General features: G+C 44.9%; 2 protein-coding genes across 5 annotated transcripts; one reads left to right on the top strand and one right to left on the bottom strand.

Annotated features, from left to right (window-relative positions):
• Window positions 1-4,898: 4,898 nt before the first annotated feature.
• On the bottom strand, window positions 4,899-8,339 carry Cryab (crystallin alpha B). Its single transcript, XM_006972342.2, has 3 exons — window positions 7,813-8,339; window positions 6,601-6,723; window positions 4,899-5,239 (listed from the first exon to the last, which is right to left on the bottom strand). Exons 1-3 carry the CDS (start codon window positions 8,011-8,013, stop codon window positions 5,036-5,038), a joined length of 528 nt encoding a protein of 175 aa, XP_006972404.1. The 5' UTR covers window positions 8,014-8,339; the 3' UTR covers window positions 4,899-5,035.
• Window positions 7,483-10,214, top strand: Hspb2 (heat shock protein family B (small) member 2). Of its 4 annotated transcripts, none has more exons than XM_076575351.1 (3): window positions 7,483-7,501; window positions 8,985-9,146; window positions 9,565-10,214. In XM_076575351.1, exons 2-3 carry the CDS (start codon window positions 9,053-9,055, stop codon window positions 10,017-10,019), a joined length of 549 nt encoding a protein of 182 aa, XP_076431466.1. In that variant the 5' UTR covers window positions 7,483-7,501; window positions 8,985-9,052; the 3' UTR covers window positions 10,020-10,214. The 4 variants fall into 4 exon arrangements, with proteins under 4 accessions (XP_076431466.1, XP_042136849.1, XP_015842568.1 ...); XM_042280915.2 differs by lacking the exon at window positions 7,483-7,501 and adding an exon at window positions 8,669-8,824; XM_015987082.3 differs by lacking the exon at window positions 7,483-7,501 and having other exon boundaries at window positions 8,848-9,146; window positions 9,847-10,214.
• Window positions 10,215-15,581: the final 5,367 nt, after the last annotated feature.

Here is a 15,581-nt window from a genome sequence, read left to right as displayed (position 1 = left end):
CTCCTCTCTGCTTTCCATCCGTGGCAAGCCCTGCCATGGCTTAGATGTTGCTGGGTGCATTCCCGAAGTCAATCAGTTATAGCGGGTTTGTGCTGTGTCCTTACTGAGTAAGCCCTGCTGAGGACTATGAAAAGAAACAACTTCCCTATTATCACCGAGAATTTTACATATATTGACTTAATTTTGGAACATCTCAAGAATACAGTTGCATCTCAATAATTTCTGTATATATCATCATCATCATAATAATAATAGAGAGACAACCAATTGTTAACTCCTCCACAAAGAGCACCAAAGGATCAAGTAAAGCTAAGTCTGCTGAACCTAGCAACAAGGAACAGCAACTTGTCACGGAGTCTCAGTGGCTCAGGAAGATGCTGGAGTGACCCGCTGGTTGGAGGGAGGGCTTGCAAAGCAGTTAGTGGGGAGATTGGAAGAGAACTGTGGGTAGTTAAATTGGCAAATGTAGGGAGGCTTTTCTTTAGTGTAATATTTTGGTTTCTGGCTCAATCTTCTTACTCCAGAAATGTGCTCATTTAGATAATGTGTTTCTTCAGAACTTCTTTGGGTAAATTATTTTGTGTATCTTGGGATTTCTCTGTTTCATCTGTATTTTCAATACCTGGCAAGGTGTCAGGAATAAGGTACCCAGTCTCCTTGATACTCAGGTAACAGCGTATAAATCATTAGGGTGTCACCAAGTGGCCCTAACCAGTGCCTACACTACACAACAAGGTCTAATAGAACAACTGTTATTTTAGGCCACTAGTGGGCTAATTTAAAAGGTAGGAATGAAGAACCAGAACAGAACTTTATACATAGATTTTTATCTTGCAGACTTTGTTGAACTCTATTTTTCTGGAGTTTATTTCTCTGTTTATTTTGACAGATTATATCTTTGTAAATTATTAACTTTGCAACTTTTACATCTGTTCTAAATGGGCATTGGTCAGAATCTTGAGAGTAGAGTCCAATATCAGGTGTGATCATGGCCCCCTCATCTTGCTCAGGATATCAATCAATAGGAATGTATCTAAATTCTCTTGGGCAGGCATAACATTTATACTAGATTTCACTGTACCTGACCTTTTGTTTGTTTGTCAGTTTTTTGTTTTTTGAGCAGGGTTTCTCTGTGTAGCCCTGGCTATCCTGGAACTCACTCTGTAGACCAGGCTGGTCTCAAACTCACAGAGATCCACCTACCTCTGCCTCCCGAGTTCTGGGATTAAAGGCATGCGCCACCATTGCCCAGCTGTACCTGACATTGTCACATTCCTAATTCTAGTTTGCAGAAATACCTTTCTGATGCCCTTATTCCCGTTTACTTTCTACTCTTCCATCACCATATTTCCATATAGTAAATTTTAAAATACTAGATTGTTCATTCCACTCACTTGATTTAATCCCTTCACTGGCTTCTGTTGCCTTCCAAATAAATGCTGCTTCATTCCCCATATTCCCTCTCATATACACAGTTCTCCAATCAGACCAAAATACCTGGGCACGTCATGCTGTTCTCTTTCAAAATTGACGCTCCCACCATGTTTGTCTTGCTAACTTTAATAAACCATTGAGAATGAGGAAGAGGCAAGGATAACTCAGTGTTAAAGTGAGCGCTTACCATACCTGTAGTTCTATCCCCAGCACTAAAACCAAAACACGGTCTGGAGAGATGGCTCAGAGGTTAAGAGCCCTGACTGCTCTTCCAGAGGTCCTGAGTTCAATTCCCAGCAACCACATGGTGGCTCACAACCATCTATAATGAGATCTGGTGCTCTCTTCTGGCAACCAGACAGAACACTGTATACATAATAAATAAATCTAAAACAAAACAAAACAAAACAAAAAAAACAGATGCAAGCCATCAGATACCTCATTAGATATAATACAAAGAAAAAGCACCATGTTTTAAAAATTAATGTGGAATAATCCTATGACCAGAAAGTCCAATTACATTTATGCCACAAGGAATTGAAAACAATTACAAAATTAATGTAAAATATGTTAATTGCAGCAATCTCCATAATAATTAAACAGTAGAAACAGCAACTGATGTTGGACAAATAAAGTCCAGCAGCTGATGAAGGATAAAATCTGGCATATCTATTCAGTAAAATATTATTTGATGTAGACAACAGCATGACTGAACCTTGAAAATGTTATACCAGGTTTAAAATGGGTGGGGCCTGGAGATGTGTCTCAGTCATTAAGAGCACTGGCTGCTCTTCCAGACAACCCAGGTTCAATTCCCAGCATCCACTTTGCAGTTCACAACTGTCTATATCACCAGTCCCAGAGGATCCAGTACCCTTTTCTGGCCTCCATGGGAACTGCATACATGTAGTGCATAGTAGACATATATTCAGGTAAACACTCAGACACATAAAATAAAAATATATTTAAAATATCAACTGTGTGTGGTGACACATGCCTTTAATCCCAGCACTCAAGAGGCACTGGCAGGTTTATTTCTGAGTTGCGGCCAGCCTAGTCTAAGAGTGAGTTCCAGGACAGTCAGACTACACAGAGAAACCCTGTCTCAAAAACCATTTATGTATGTATATAAAATGTACATATATTTATGTATGTATATACACATATTTAAAATCTCAAAAAGATATATAAGCTAGTCACAAAGGGCCACATGTTAAAGATTACATTATTAGCAAGTGTCCAAATCAGGCAAATCAGTAAGTAAATAGACATATGGTTGCCTAGAGCCGAGGGATATGGGATCTTCTACAGAAAATCTAAAACTGACTGTAGGATAGATGTTCAAATCTATGAATGTATTAAGAATACACTGTACAGTAAATGACTAAATCATATGTAAATGGAATCTTAGCAATTCTGTCTTAAAAATTTAGTCAGTGACTTATTCAGTAAGTTGTTTGCTTCACTAAGTCAAGTCCTCAACATGTACAGTTTAAAAAAAAAAAAAGACAGTGCTGTACATCTCATCCCTGGAGAGGAGGAGTAAAGAGCATCCCCGGAGCTTGTCGGACAGCCAGTCCAGCCTAATCTGTGAGCTAAAGGTTCGGTGAGAGACCTTGGCTGGAGAGACAGTTCAGTGGCCCGTGGAAAGCATTTGCTGTGCAGGAGTAAGGACCTGAGTTCAAATGCTCAGAACCCTAGTAAAGCCAAACACAGCACATGTGTCTATGATCCTGGAGGTCCCATAGTAAAGGCAGGGGCAGAGGCAGAAGAATCCCAGGAAGCTAGAAGGCTAGCTAGCCTGGAGTGCACGGTGGAAAAAACAAGGAACTCATCTCAAATAAGGTGGAAAGCAAGGACCTGAGGTTGATCACTGACTGACACACATGCACCGTGGCATATGCACACCCTCACTTACGTACACAAATGTTCACATGAACACAGACACACAAACAAAAATAAGGTGGAGAACAACACCATCAACCTACACACACACACACACACACACACACACACACAAACACACAGCACACATACAGAGACAAAGAATTTCAGTCAGTAATCATCTCCAAGATTTCTTCTACATTCAAAGTAGGTATTCATCCCAGTGTCTCCCCGTCTCTCCCTCACCCCCGCCTCTGTCTCTCCTCTCTCTCTCTCTCTCTCTCTCTCTCTCTCTCTCTCTCTCTCTCTCTCTCTCTCACACACACACACACACACACACACACACACACACACCTCCTTTTTCTACCTTTCTCTCATCTCAACTTTTTCTTAGTGTTCTGTTTTTATTTTTGCAATGTCAATGGTGGGAACTAGGGCATCACACAATCACACATACTAAACAAGAACTCTAGCCCTGAGCTAGCCCCTTGGCACTCTTTCATAGTTTAAAAATAGTTCCTTGAAGCATTTCAAGTAGCCCTCCTTACTGTATCTCTTACCATAATTGGGTCACAGCCCTTTCAAGTCAATCACTGCAGACAAAAGGAATTTCTCTGCTTTATTTGAACCACCTGTAGCTGAACTTGGTTTCTGTTACGTGGCACACATGGCTGAAAGGGTGTAATAAATTCTGGGACAAATCTTGCCATTGGCTAGACCAAAAAAAGGAATAATAGCATTTCCCTATACAACCGATATTGATTGATGCACAGACACAAACATTGATTATGACTTTAAAGGAAAGGGCTTTCTGAGTAGATCATGGTATGTCAGATTATTAGGGAGTTGTGGTTTTTGTCTGTCTGTTTTGTTTCAATAAGGAAATTAGTTTGAACCTATAGAGACTTGAAACTTGGCTGGGCATGGTGACACACGCCTTTAATCTCTGCCCTTGGTAAGCAGAGGCAAGCAGATTTCTGAGTTCAAGGCCAGCCTGGTCTACAAATCAACTTCCAGGACAGCCAGGGCTACACGGAGAAATCCTGTCTTGAAAAAGCCAAAAAAAAAAAAAAAAAAAAAAAAAAAAAATCAAAAATGGGGGGGAGGGGCTGTTGAATCCTTTACACTACACCTAAGAGGCTTGTTTGATGATTAGCACCCATGTACTATTTACTGTCCTGTGAGTTAGCTGCCAGCCCTTGTCAGGTCACACTAAGGTCACCATGTCTCCCTGGTGAGGTAATTAATTTCAGAGATGCACTAGAGCCTTTGATGTGGGGTTAGCCAGAGCTCTTCTCTCTAAAGGAACTGATATTCCTTGGACTTGGCCGGGCATCACCTGTTTTGTTTTGGTTTTTTTTCCTCCTTAATCTGTCCCTAACAGTCCAGAGTGCTGCAGAGAGAAGACCAGAAGACCAGGGAAAGTGAATGACTCGCCTGGGTTTGTACCACTAGGAAGTGCTGCCAGTCATTCTGACCCAAAAGTCCTTGGAGTCCCCTGAATCATAGATCGAGAATTAGATCAGTTACGTTTGTAGATTTATTTAAAGCACACTGAATATATAAACACAAGACCAATCTGTTGCTGAATGATATTTTATTAGCTTGATAATCTGGGCCGGCCCTTAGCATTAATAAGCTTCAGCACTAGTCACAGATTTTCATTCACTGATGGGAATCTTTCGAGTTTTAAAAAACGCAATGAGAGAAAGGGCGTCTACTTCTTAGGGGCGGCCGTGACAGCAGGCTTGTCTTCACGGGTGATGGGAATGGTACGCTCAGGGCCAGAGGCCTGTTTCCTTGGTCCATTCACAGTGAGGACCCCATCAGATGACAGGGAGGAAGTAATGGTGAGAGGATCCACATCAGCCGGGATCCGGTACTTCCTGTGGAACTCCCTAGAGATGAATCCGTGTTCGTCCTAATCCAAGAGAATGAAGAAAGAAGCAGAGAAATAAGAACAGGAAATACCACCACTTGCCCCAAACTCAGACATCCCTTTCCCTGAGGTTCCCAAACGGCCCTGCAATCATAAGGAGAAAAGAAATATCTGGAGCTGGGAGTATAGTCTCGTGGTGAAAGGCCCTGACTTCATCTCCTGCATTGCAACAAATGCACAGATAGCTAAGTCCAGAGCTGTTCATCCACGTTTAAGGCTGGAATAAAACTGCCCAGATTTGATTCCTACCTACAAAGGAATGATTCTGTGTTGGGTGGACTTTGGCACTGAGGATCTCTGTCCTTGAGGTAGCCCATAAATTGCCCCAATCCCTCAGGAATGTCTCAAGATGTTCCTAATCCATGGGATTTCTGATATTAAATAAGTTGACTATCGGGGAGACTGTGGTCCAGTCTTAAAACAAAACTGAAACACCCTGAGGACATTAAGATACACTTATTATGCACAGGTTCTGAGTCCTTAATTTGTTTTTTGTTTTTGTTTTTGTTTTAAGAAAAGTAGGGTTTCTCTGTGTAGTTGTTCTGGAACTCACTCTGTAGACCAGAACAACTCAAACTCAGAGATCTGCCTAACTCTGCTTCCTGAGTCCTGGGATTAAAGGTGTGCACCACCATACCTGGTGAGTTATTAATTTTTAAGAAGCAATCGTAACACCTTTTCATGAAGTAAAAAAAAAATCGTCAAAAGTGCAAGAGGAATTGTTGGCCCTAACCCTTACACCTTCTGAATCCCAAGCATCCACCCAAACAAATCTCAATTCCCTGACTTCCTTGCAGCCATAAGCCTGAAGCTCTGGAATATGAACAAACCAAGTAGCTTAGTATTAAAATGAGCAGAAGAAGAGACGTGGAATCCTGAACATCTAAAAGTCACAGACAGAAATGCCTCCAACCCTGCAGTTAATGTCATTATGTACAACACACTGAGCCTAAATCAATGGTTGCCCGCTTTGATTACAGACTGAAATTACCCAAGGAGATTTTTTAAAATAAATGTTGATACCTGAGTTATATCCCTGAAACTTCATACTTACTTGGCGCCTAGGGTGCGCCTGAGGGTTGGGAACTTTGAAAAGTCTTTTGTTATTTTGTTGTCACCAGACAACGACAAAGCAATCAAAACAAACAGCAAGGGGGCCCTTCTCTCAGCAAAACCATAACAGTAACTACAGATCCATCCTTAATTTAGCTCCCTAGCCATTGACGGCAGCTCCTGCTCTAGTCCCTTATGTTCGGGGCCTGGAAGTCTGCCAGCCTCGGAGACTGGTGGCAGGATCCAGTGCGCACTAAGGGATTCACACAGAAACAGAGGCGCCCACACACCTGGCGTTCTTCGTGCTTCCCATGCACCTCAATCACATCTCCCAGCACCTTGACTTTCAGTTCCTCTGGGGAGAAGTGCTTCACGTCCAGGTTGACGGAGAATCTGTCCTTCTCCATACGCATCTAGAAAAAGGTGGGGAAGGGAGGAGAAAAGATGGGAGAATGTTAATGAAATTGGAGAGGGAGGACTCATTGTTCTATAGATTTACTTCCTGTCCATGTAATTCATCCTTTTCACTGCTAAAAAAAAAAAAAAAAAAAAAATCCTTTTTTGAATGACTCTGGTGCATGTGAGCCACCATAGTGATACACAAGGGACACCTCTTGGTCATCAGTCCTGAAGTTTACTTAAAGGCACAGAGAAAAAGACAGGTCACTAGGGGACCACAAGGATGATTCTAGTCATCGCTTCTGCTGCTTCTCTACCCAATGCTGGCTTTGTCATTTGTCTATAAGACAAAGGCCCCTTTTTCTTGTTCAGCTCCCTGCCAAGTTTCCTACCCACTCCATCTGGAATGTTCTGCTGGTCCTGTCCTTCCAAAGCCCTTGCCCACTCAGCTCCTGTGTCCTAACACTGGAATATTTTTAAACCAGCATGTTATCTGTGGCAGCCTTTCTTAATCTTATCTGTTCAACCCCTCTCCCACTCTGTTAGGACAAGTTGGGGCTTCCCAGGAGTGGACATACATCCATTCCTCATAAGGCACAGACTGAGGTCAGTGCACTGTCTCAGCCCCGAGGAACCCAGAAAATCAGAGGCAAGGGAAGAGAGAGACAGAATATAGTGACTGATGTCTCCAGCTCCATCCAGGGGGCATAAAAAGTTCAGAATGAGTGGGTTTCTCTCTGATCTCTGCAATTGGAGATGATAAAATCCTCCAGGACCATGGTTGTTAGGGAGGTAAGTAAAGGAGTTGAAACAACTTTTAATGCAGATCATTAGGAATAAAACCAGAAAGGGACATCCTGCTTTATCATTGGGGGCCGGAAGATGATCTTCACCATGCACAGAAAAACGTATCAGGAAATGGAGGAACACCAAACAGTATGTTCCTTCCAAGGGGAGAAACACACAGTAACCTCATTTCTCCCATACCTTGGTGCACACACGTGCCTGAAATGACTTAGGCAGGGACAAAAAGGAAAACAAATGAAGTAAGTGTTCAGGAGGCTCAGGAAGGGCACTCCTGCCCTGGCACAGGGGAGACTCACCTCCGAGAGTCCAGTGTCGATCCAGCTGGGTGCTCGAAGGAAGGAGGGTGGCCGAAGGTAGAAGGGGCTCAGAGAAGTGGCAGTCGAGAAGAGGTCAGACTCCAACAGGTGCTCCCCGAAGAACTGGTCAAAGAGGCGGCTGGGGGAGTGGAAAGGGAAGAAGGGCCGACGAATCCAGGGGTGGTGGATGGCGATGTCCATGGTGGCTAGATGAAGGGAGGGTCCGTGGGCTGCTCAGCTCCTTCAGCGGCAGTTACAGCCAGCCCCTTATATATGCAGTCTTGTGAAGCTTCTGGAATGGTGATGTCAGGGGTTTTATTATCCCAGCTCACCGCCAGTTCATGGAGACTTGTGATCAGGGATTTGGCAGGGTGACACATACCCAGTACTCACTGAGCTAAGAAAAGAGAAACACAAACACTGGCTGAGCTGGCCAGTGACTTGTCATGGTCTTGTCTCACTAGCTCTCTGTCCACACCCAGGGACACCCACCCCCATCCTTGTTCTCTGGAGCTAGGACAGAGGCAGGAATCCCAGGCAGCTGGTGCCCTGCCCCTCCTCCTCTCCAGTCTTGCATGCCAGGGGAGTTGAGCCAGCAAGCTATCTTGAGCCTGGGCAGGGACTGGAATCTTCCTAGGCTGGGCCCCAGGGACATTAACCCTTTGTGGTGTCCTAGTAGGGAGCAGTGACCACCAATCTGTCAGTCAGTACCAGGTGTCTGACTGGAACCCTGAGTTGACCTGAGTTCAGAATACCCTGGAATTAAAGAGACAGAACATGCTTCTTGCACCTTTGATGCTATGTGGCTCACGGAACATTTTTTTTTTTTCAGTAGTGTGCACGGTGCCTACGATTGAGAAAGACAGAGGGTGATATGGAAATGTACAATTTGTAAAGGCCCAAACTAGGCCTCCCTTTGCACTCCTGCAGTGAGCGCGCCAATTTCTTTTCCCAGCTCACTCCCGGACCAAGACCCTCAGCTGTCCTTCCGGGCTGCTGCGACAGCTGAAGGGTGTGCAGAGGAGGGGACTTAGGGGGTCCAGGCTGTGCTGGTCACACCCTCATCGCTGCGCTCTGGGCCCAGGCTCCCGGCCCTCCCCCAGAGGCTTTGCACTATTTTGGGTGGTGTAGACCCCGCCCCCACTCTGACTGAGTCCTGGCTCTCCCTCCAGCTGAAGGGGTCGCGTCGATCTTGTTGGGGCCGCACTTGGGATCAGGGCTGCCAGTCGCAACCGCAGTCATGTCGGGCCGCACTGTGCCACATGCCCACCCAGCCACTGCCGAGTACGAATTTGCCAACCCCAGCCGCCTGGGCGAGCAGCGCTTCGGAGAAGGTATGGCCCAGAGGCTTCCCACCCCCACCTCCTGAAATTCTGGGCTCACCGCCCAGTCTCACTGGCCTCAACCCTACCTGGGGCTTAAGTGAACTCCTGGGGCGAGGCATCTCCCACCCCAGACTCCCCCCTCAAGCAAGGCTCTCCTCTTGCTACAGACTTCAGGACAGGACTTTAGACCCGCAGAGCTTTGGGTACCCGGGCCTTGCACGCTGAGTACCTTCTGGTTTCACTTCTGTCCTCCAAATCCCTGCTGGCTTCATGGCCGTCTAATTTCCTCCCCCAGGCCCTCTTCAGCAGCTTCCCCACCTGCCCTTTCCCAGGCCCATGTCTCCTGATCTCGCCTTTCAGCCCTGTGCAAACTGCTTCCTCCTTCATCCTGCCTCTTGCCTTCTCTTTCTCTCTCTGCCCCCCTCAGGCCTCCTGCCAGAAGAGATCCTGACCCCCACCCTCTACCATGGCTACTATGTCCGGCCTCGGGCCGCCAGAGCTGGGGAGGGCAGTAGGGCAGGGGCCTCAGAGCTCAGGCTCAGCGAGGGCAAGTTCCAGGCATTTCTGGATGTGAGCCACTTTACCCCAGACGAGGTGACCGTGAGGACTGTGGACAACCTGCTGGAGGTGTCGGCCCGGCACCCCCAGCGTCTGGACCGCCACGGCTTCGTGTCCCGAGAGTTCTGTCGCACCTATGTCCTGCCAGCAGATGTGGACCCCTGGCGGGTCCGAGCCGCCCTCTCCCATGATGGCATCCTTAACTTGGAGGCGCCTCGGGGCGGCCGGCATTTGGACACGGAAGTCAATGAGGTCTACATCTCCCTGCTCCCTGCGCCTCCTGACCCAGAGGAAGAGGAAGAGGTAGCCAGAGCTGAGCCCTGACTGTCCGCCGTAGACCCAGCACCCAGTGAATCCCCTGTCTACATCCCACGGCGATTCCAGAAGTCCACCACCCCAGAGGTAGCAGCGTCCTCGGGGGAAGGGATAGGTGTATGGTCCACAGTGTATGATTTAGTCCTTTGATGTACCATAGCCTTTGATTTAGTTCTGAGTGGAGCTGAATAAACCTAAACCTTAGGGCCTTGTTTGTGCCGCTCCTGTTCTGTGGCCTGGAAGACCCAACCGCGAACGGACTGGAAGAAGGTCATAGGTAGCAATTTCCACTGTGAAATGCGCCCATCGTCTCGGCATCCTAAGCTCACACTTGGATGCTGAGATCACCCCCGGAAGCTGACACTGGCTCCAGATCAAATTCCTAGCCATAATTTTCTCACAATGCAACAAAAGAGGGAGTGATCCTGGGAGGGATAGGGATACGCCGTCCAAACAGCCCAGAGGGCACTGTCTGAGCTGGTGATTAGAGGCACAAAACAAGGGTCTCCAGGCTGTCTGGCCTTTCTGGGTAGGGTTGGGAAAATGTTTTTGGCTGGAGAGAGTTGACTAAAGCTCTGGGGTGAATGTTTTGCTTTTCTGTATGAATGGCTTTGCACTGAAAGGTCTCTGATAGAGGAAAAGAGTGTGCATACACGGGCATACATTAACCCACCAGTATCCCTGAACCCACATCCTTCCCATCTTGAGTACAGGGAAGGCCCATACAAGAAAGCAATTGTCTCTGATTTTGTAATAACCCATGGAAAGGAACCACAGAACACTGTACCTAATCTAAGACTCAATGCAGATTCTACCATCACATTGTAGAGGCAGTGATCGGGAAAGGCAGCCTTGGGAAAGGCTGAAGATGATTTTAATGCTAGGAGTATGGTGTGTTCAGAAAAGTCAGTTCACTGGGAGAGGCTGTGGCCATACTTAGTCTTTAGAATCAAGAGAACATGCATGTGTATGATTTGAGGGGTTCCAAAAGAGTTCCTTCCGTGTGTGTGTGTGTGTGTGTGTGTGTGTGTGTGTGTGTGTTTTCCAGGTTATGGTGGATATCTGAAATTCTTTCATTAATGTGGTTATTTCTTAACTCTTGGGAGTTGAAAGTCCATTTGAAACCTGACAAAAGGTATCAATCCTCTTACCAGAAAAATACACACACTTGCAGATTCATCAGCACAGATTTTAAGATCCATTCATACCCTAAGAGGGATGTGTGGACCTCTGAGATAAGAGCTCTTCTTCAAATAATTTGATTATTGGCTTAAAAATCTCTTTCTTTTCAAAACCAAAGCAAGACCTGGAGTGTATCTCAGTGACAGAGTGCTTGCCTGACAGGCACAAAGCTCTGGGGTAGATCCCCAGCATATTCCATAATGAACAAATACGATAAAGGCATACCTCAGAGAAACAACATTGATTATATTCACCTCTCTATTTAGTAGTTCAGTAAATATTCATCAAGTAATATACAAGTCAAGCAATAAAGTATGGGACACAAGCATTGGAAATAAAAATAAGGAATGGATATCTTTGATTAGCTACTCTTAGTAAACCTAACCTGGATGAGAAGAAATTTAAAAGGCTAAGCGTAAGTATGAAGAAAACAATTTCTATGACAAAACAGAGCAGATACATTATAGCAGTGGTCAGAAAACTCACTTGCAGACCAAGTTTGGCCGTGTGTGTGTGTGTGTGTGTGTGTGTGTGTGTGTTTGTGTGTGTGTGTTTTACATTTTTTTTAAAGATTTATTTATTTATTATGTATACAGAAGAGGGCGCCAGAGTGAGCCACCATGTGGGTGCTGGGAATTGAACTCAGGACCTCTGGAAGAGCAGTCGTTGCTCTTAACCTCTGAGCCATCTCTCCAGCCCCTGTGTTTTACATTTTTAAAAGCTATAAAAGAAAGACTATAGACATGGCCTGTAGAACTTAAGATATTAACTCTCTAGCCTTTGAGGGAAAGTTTTTTGACTTGTTCTTATATCATCATCAGCTATGAGATTAATAAGAATGTTCATCTTTATGCAAAAAGCTTAAAAATGGTTAAGGAAAAGGAGGTTTGCTACCTCTTTAATCCTATAATCGTGACACTGGAAAATTAGCCACCTTTTATAGACACACATAAAAGTTTTAGGTAAAAAAAGAAAGTAAGTGAAGTGGGGTGGAGGGGCACACAGCTGCAACCTCAGCTCTTGAGAGGCGGAGGCAGGAGGATGGGGAATCCAAGGTCAATCCTCAGCTACATCATGAGTTTGAGACCTGTCTAGACTTCATGAGACCCTGTCTAAAAACAATAATAAAGTAAAGATTTTCAAGTTCTCCCCTCAGATTACAACCTGAGCAGCTTCATAATTTCTTTTATAGTTAAAATTAGTTGGCCTACTTACTTATTGTGGGGAAGCCAGGCCTCACACTCATTAAACTCATACTCTACCTACCACTCAGCCCTGAGCTGAGTCAAAAAAAAAAAAAAAAAAAAAAAGACTTTTTTACAAGGAAACATTTTGAAAATCTCTAATTTAATCTAAACCTTCACTTCATCAAAACTCTTTTAAAGTAGCTGGACAGTGGGGGTGCACACCTTTGATTGCAGCACTCGGGAGGCAGAAGCAGGTGGATCTCTGTGAGTTCCAGGCCAGCCTGTTGTACAGAGCGAGTTACAGCCAGAGCTACACAGAGAAACCCTGTCTCAAAAAACAAAACAAAACAAAACAAAAATTCCTTTAAAAGTTATTAATCAACTTCTGTGACATTTTGAATTGCAGAGACTTTGAACTTTACAAATAGCCCATTCCATTTTTCTTATTGGACATTTATATATACATATATATTCACAAACAAACATTTCTATATTTACATATATGCTTACGTAGACATAGCTACATATACACATATACATACGTATGTATATACACACGTATGTATACACACACACACACCCTTGATAGGGCCTTATACACGCTAGGCAAGTACTCTACCATCGACCTGGTTTTTACTTTATTTTAGGACTGGGTGCAACTAAGCAGTATCGTGGACTATGGGGGTCCAGCCCCTCGATAGTCCCCTCCCAGGGTCCAGGAAGAATCTACAACCAGCTGATAATTAATCTTTGATGAAAAGAAATGAATCTATGTACACGAAACTCCTTAGTCCATACACTTTATTATTCTGAGTCAGTTCTCTCTCTATACAGCTTCTATTCTGCTCTCATGCCTAGCTCCTTTCTTGCCTGATTTCTCCCTACATTTATCTGCTGTCCCCTCTAAGTTCTATCTTAGTTCTCTCATCTTAGTTCTGCCCCATCTAGATTCTCATCCATCTAGTTCTTTCCCATCTTAGCTCCTCTCTCATCTCCTTTTTTCTATCTTGTTCTTCCTCATCTTGTTCTTCCCCATCTGACTCTTCCTCATCTTCCATCTTCTTCCTCTAGTCCTCTCTTCTCGCCCTTCAATCTAGTTCTTCCCCGTCTCAGTTTGTTCCTCTCAAGTTCTTACCCATCTAGTTCTTTCATTCTCTTGTCTCCTTATTCTCCCAGTTCTCCACAAGTCTCTCTGGTATCCAGTTATAAACCCAAGCAATGGCAATCCTCTGGCCTAGCAAAGTCACCAGGCTTGAATTCTACGGGGTCATAAAGGCAGGTAAGAATTTTCCTCAGCTAGTGACTGTCAGGCCTTCTTTTACAACCCAAAATGGGAGTGGTGAAAGAGGAGGTCACCTGAGTGCTAATGACCGGTTAGTGTATCACAAAGGAGGTCTGTGTGCTCAGTCCACATTCCTAGAAGTGGTTAGGTAAGAAGTTAAGGGTCTATTAGTAAGAAAGGAGGGTCTCACCCTAAAATGCACAAGAAATAAAGCTATCTGCCTGACCCAGGAGACAGGTGTTGTTTCATATGGCATTGGATAGGCATTTTAGATAAATACACTGTTAGCAGTTCTTGGAAGCACACAAGAAAAATCATTTTAGGAACCAATATATATATCTTTGCTCCATGGCCTGACATGGCTTGACCTTTGGAGTGGTCCTTGACTTTTCCAAGTAGTAGCTTTTGTGATAGTAGCTGAATTCCATTACGTTTTCCTGCGGCTTGCAGCGAAGCAGCCCAGATGGGATTTGAATTCACTATGTAGCCCAGACTGGTCTAGCCTCCTGCCTTAGACTCCAGAGTAGCTGTGATTGCAGCCTCGTACAGAATCCTAAACAGCTTGGGTCCCGGAACCCCAGCTAGGGATGTCGAGGGAATGAAGGACAGTCGCACAGACAAACACACTCTGAAGCTGGGCTCAGGTTCTCTAGCACCTCAGCATGTTTGTTACATACAGCACCCAGGGGAAGGTCAGCAAGGCTTGGTTGGAAGTCTCTGTGTTGGGCTGCAAACCTTGGTGGGGAGGAGGCCGAAGTTGCTAGTCTTTGTACTCACTGATCAATCCTTCATAAACATCCATACTCAAAAGGCTGAGCGCCCCCATATCACAATACACATTCACTCGGGACTTCAGCCACACAGGGTTGGCCTCCGACATCCTGGCACAACCAGGACTGGCTAGTTTCTTCTGAAGCCCCTCCCCCCACACTGAAACTGTGCCTTGTCCCTTCAGCCATATCTCACAGCACTTTCTGTACCACCTCTTACACACACTGACAATAGAACTTGAAAGTCAACGAGAAGTCTAAAGTTATTCCAGACACGAACAGACCGGGTCAGATTTCAATAGAATACTCATTAGTCTGTGTTATCACTCCACACTCGTGTTAATCTGCTTAAGGCATATCAAGTTTTGTACTCCAAAGTGCTTTTTGTCTTTTCTGTGGAGTTTCTGGCCCTCTAAAAATCTCCTGGATAAATTCCTGTAAATTACCACCGAAGAGGTGGCTGGCAACGGAGCAGATTATGAAAGGCTTTGAGAATTCTCTCCTGTCAGTAACAGGAAATGATCACTGGCTTTTGAGCCAGAGAAAGGAAGCAGGTTATAGGATGAAAAGAATATAGTTAATAGCAGAATAAAGAATGGTCTGCGGGAGAGAAGCCTGTGCAGGGGTTAGAACACGAGACAGTACAATGAAACGCTTCACCATCTGATCATTGGCTGAGAACAAGAAGTAATAGTAATAAGACTAGCTAAGGCTTCCTGAGGGCGTTCCATGTGTCTGGCCATGGAGCAAAGCTTTATATACACACACATCTCATTCAATAATCACAGTCCTATAAAGCGGTCACTCTCACATCCCCACTTTTCCTAAGATGAGGAAGAGTTCAGAATCCAGCATACTTTGTGGAGTGCAAGGCTGATTATGGACATCCCAGGACAACACTAAAGATGCCAAGAAAAGCCCGGCGGTGGTGGCGCACGCCTTTAATCCCAGCACTCGGGAGGCAGAGGCAGGCGGATTTCTGTGAGTTCGAGGCCAGCCTGGGCTACAGAGCGAGATCCAGGACAGGCCTCAAAACTACACAGAGAAACCTGGTCTCAAAAAAAAAAGAAAAAAAAGAAAAAGAAAAGAAAAAAGATGCCAAGAAAATATTGAAGATTGGAATTATGGGTTCCAAAGATTCTCTTGGAGC

This window comes from Peromyscus maniculatus, chromosome 7 (assembly GCF_049852395.1).
Source record: "Peromyscus maniculatus bairdii isolate BWxNUB_F1_BW_parent chromosome 7, HU_Pman_BW_mat_3.1, whole genome shotgun sequence".
NCBI classification, from domain to species: Eukaryota; Metazoa; Chordata; class Mammalia; order Rodentia; family Cricetidae; genus Peromyscus; species Peromyscus maniculatus.
Note: the sequence above shows the minus strand (reverse complement) of the source record. Positions and strands in the feature narration are given on the sequence as shown.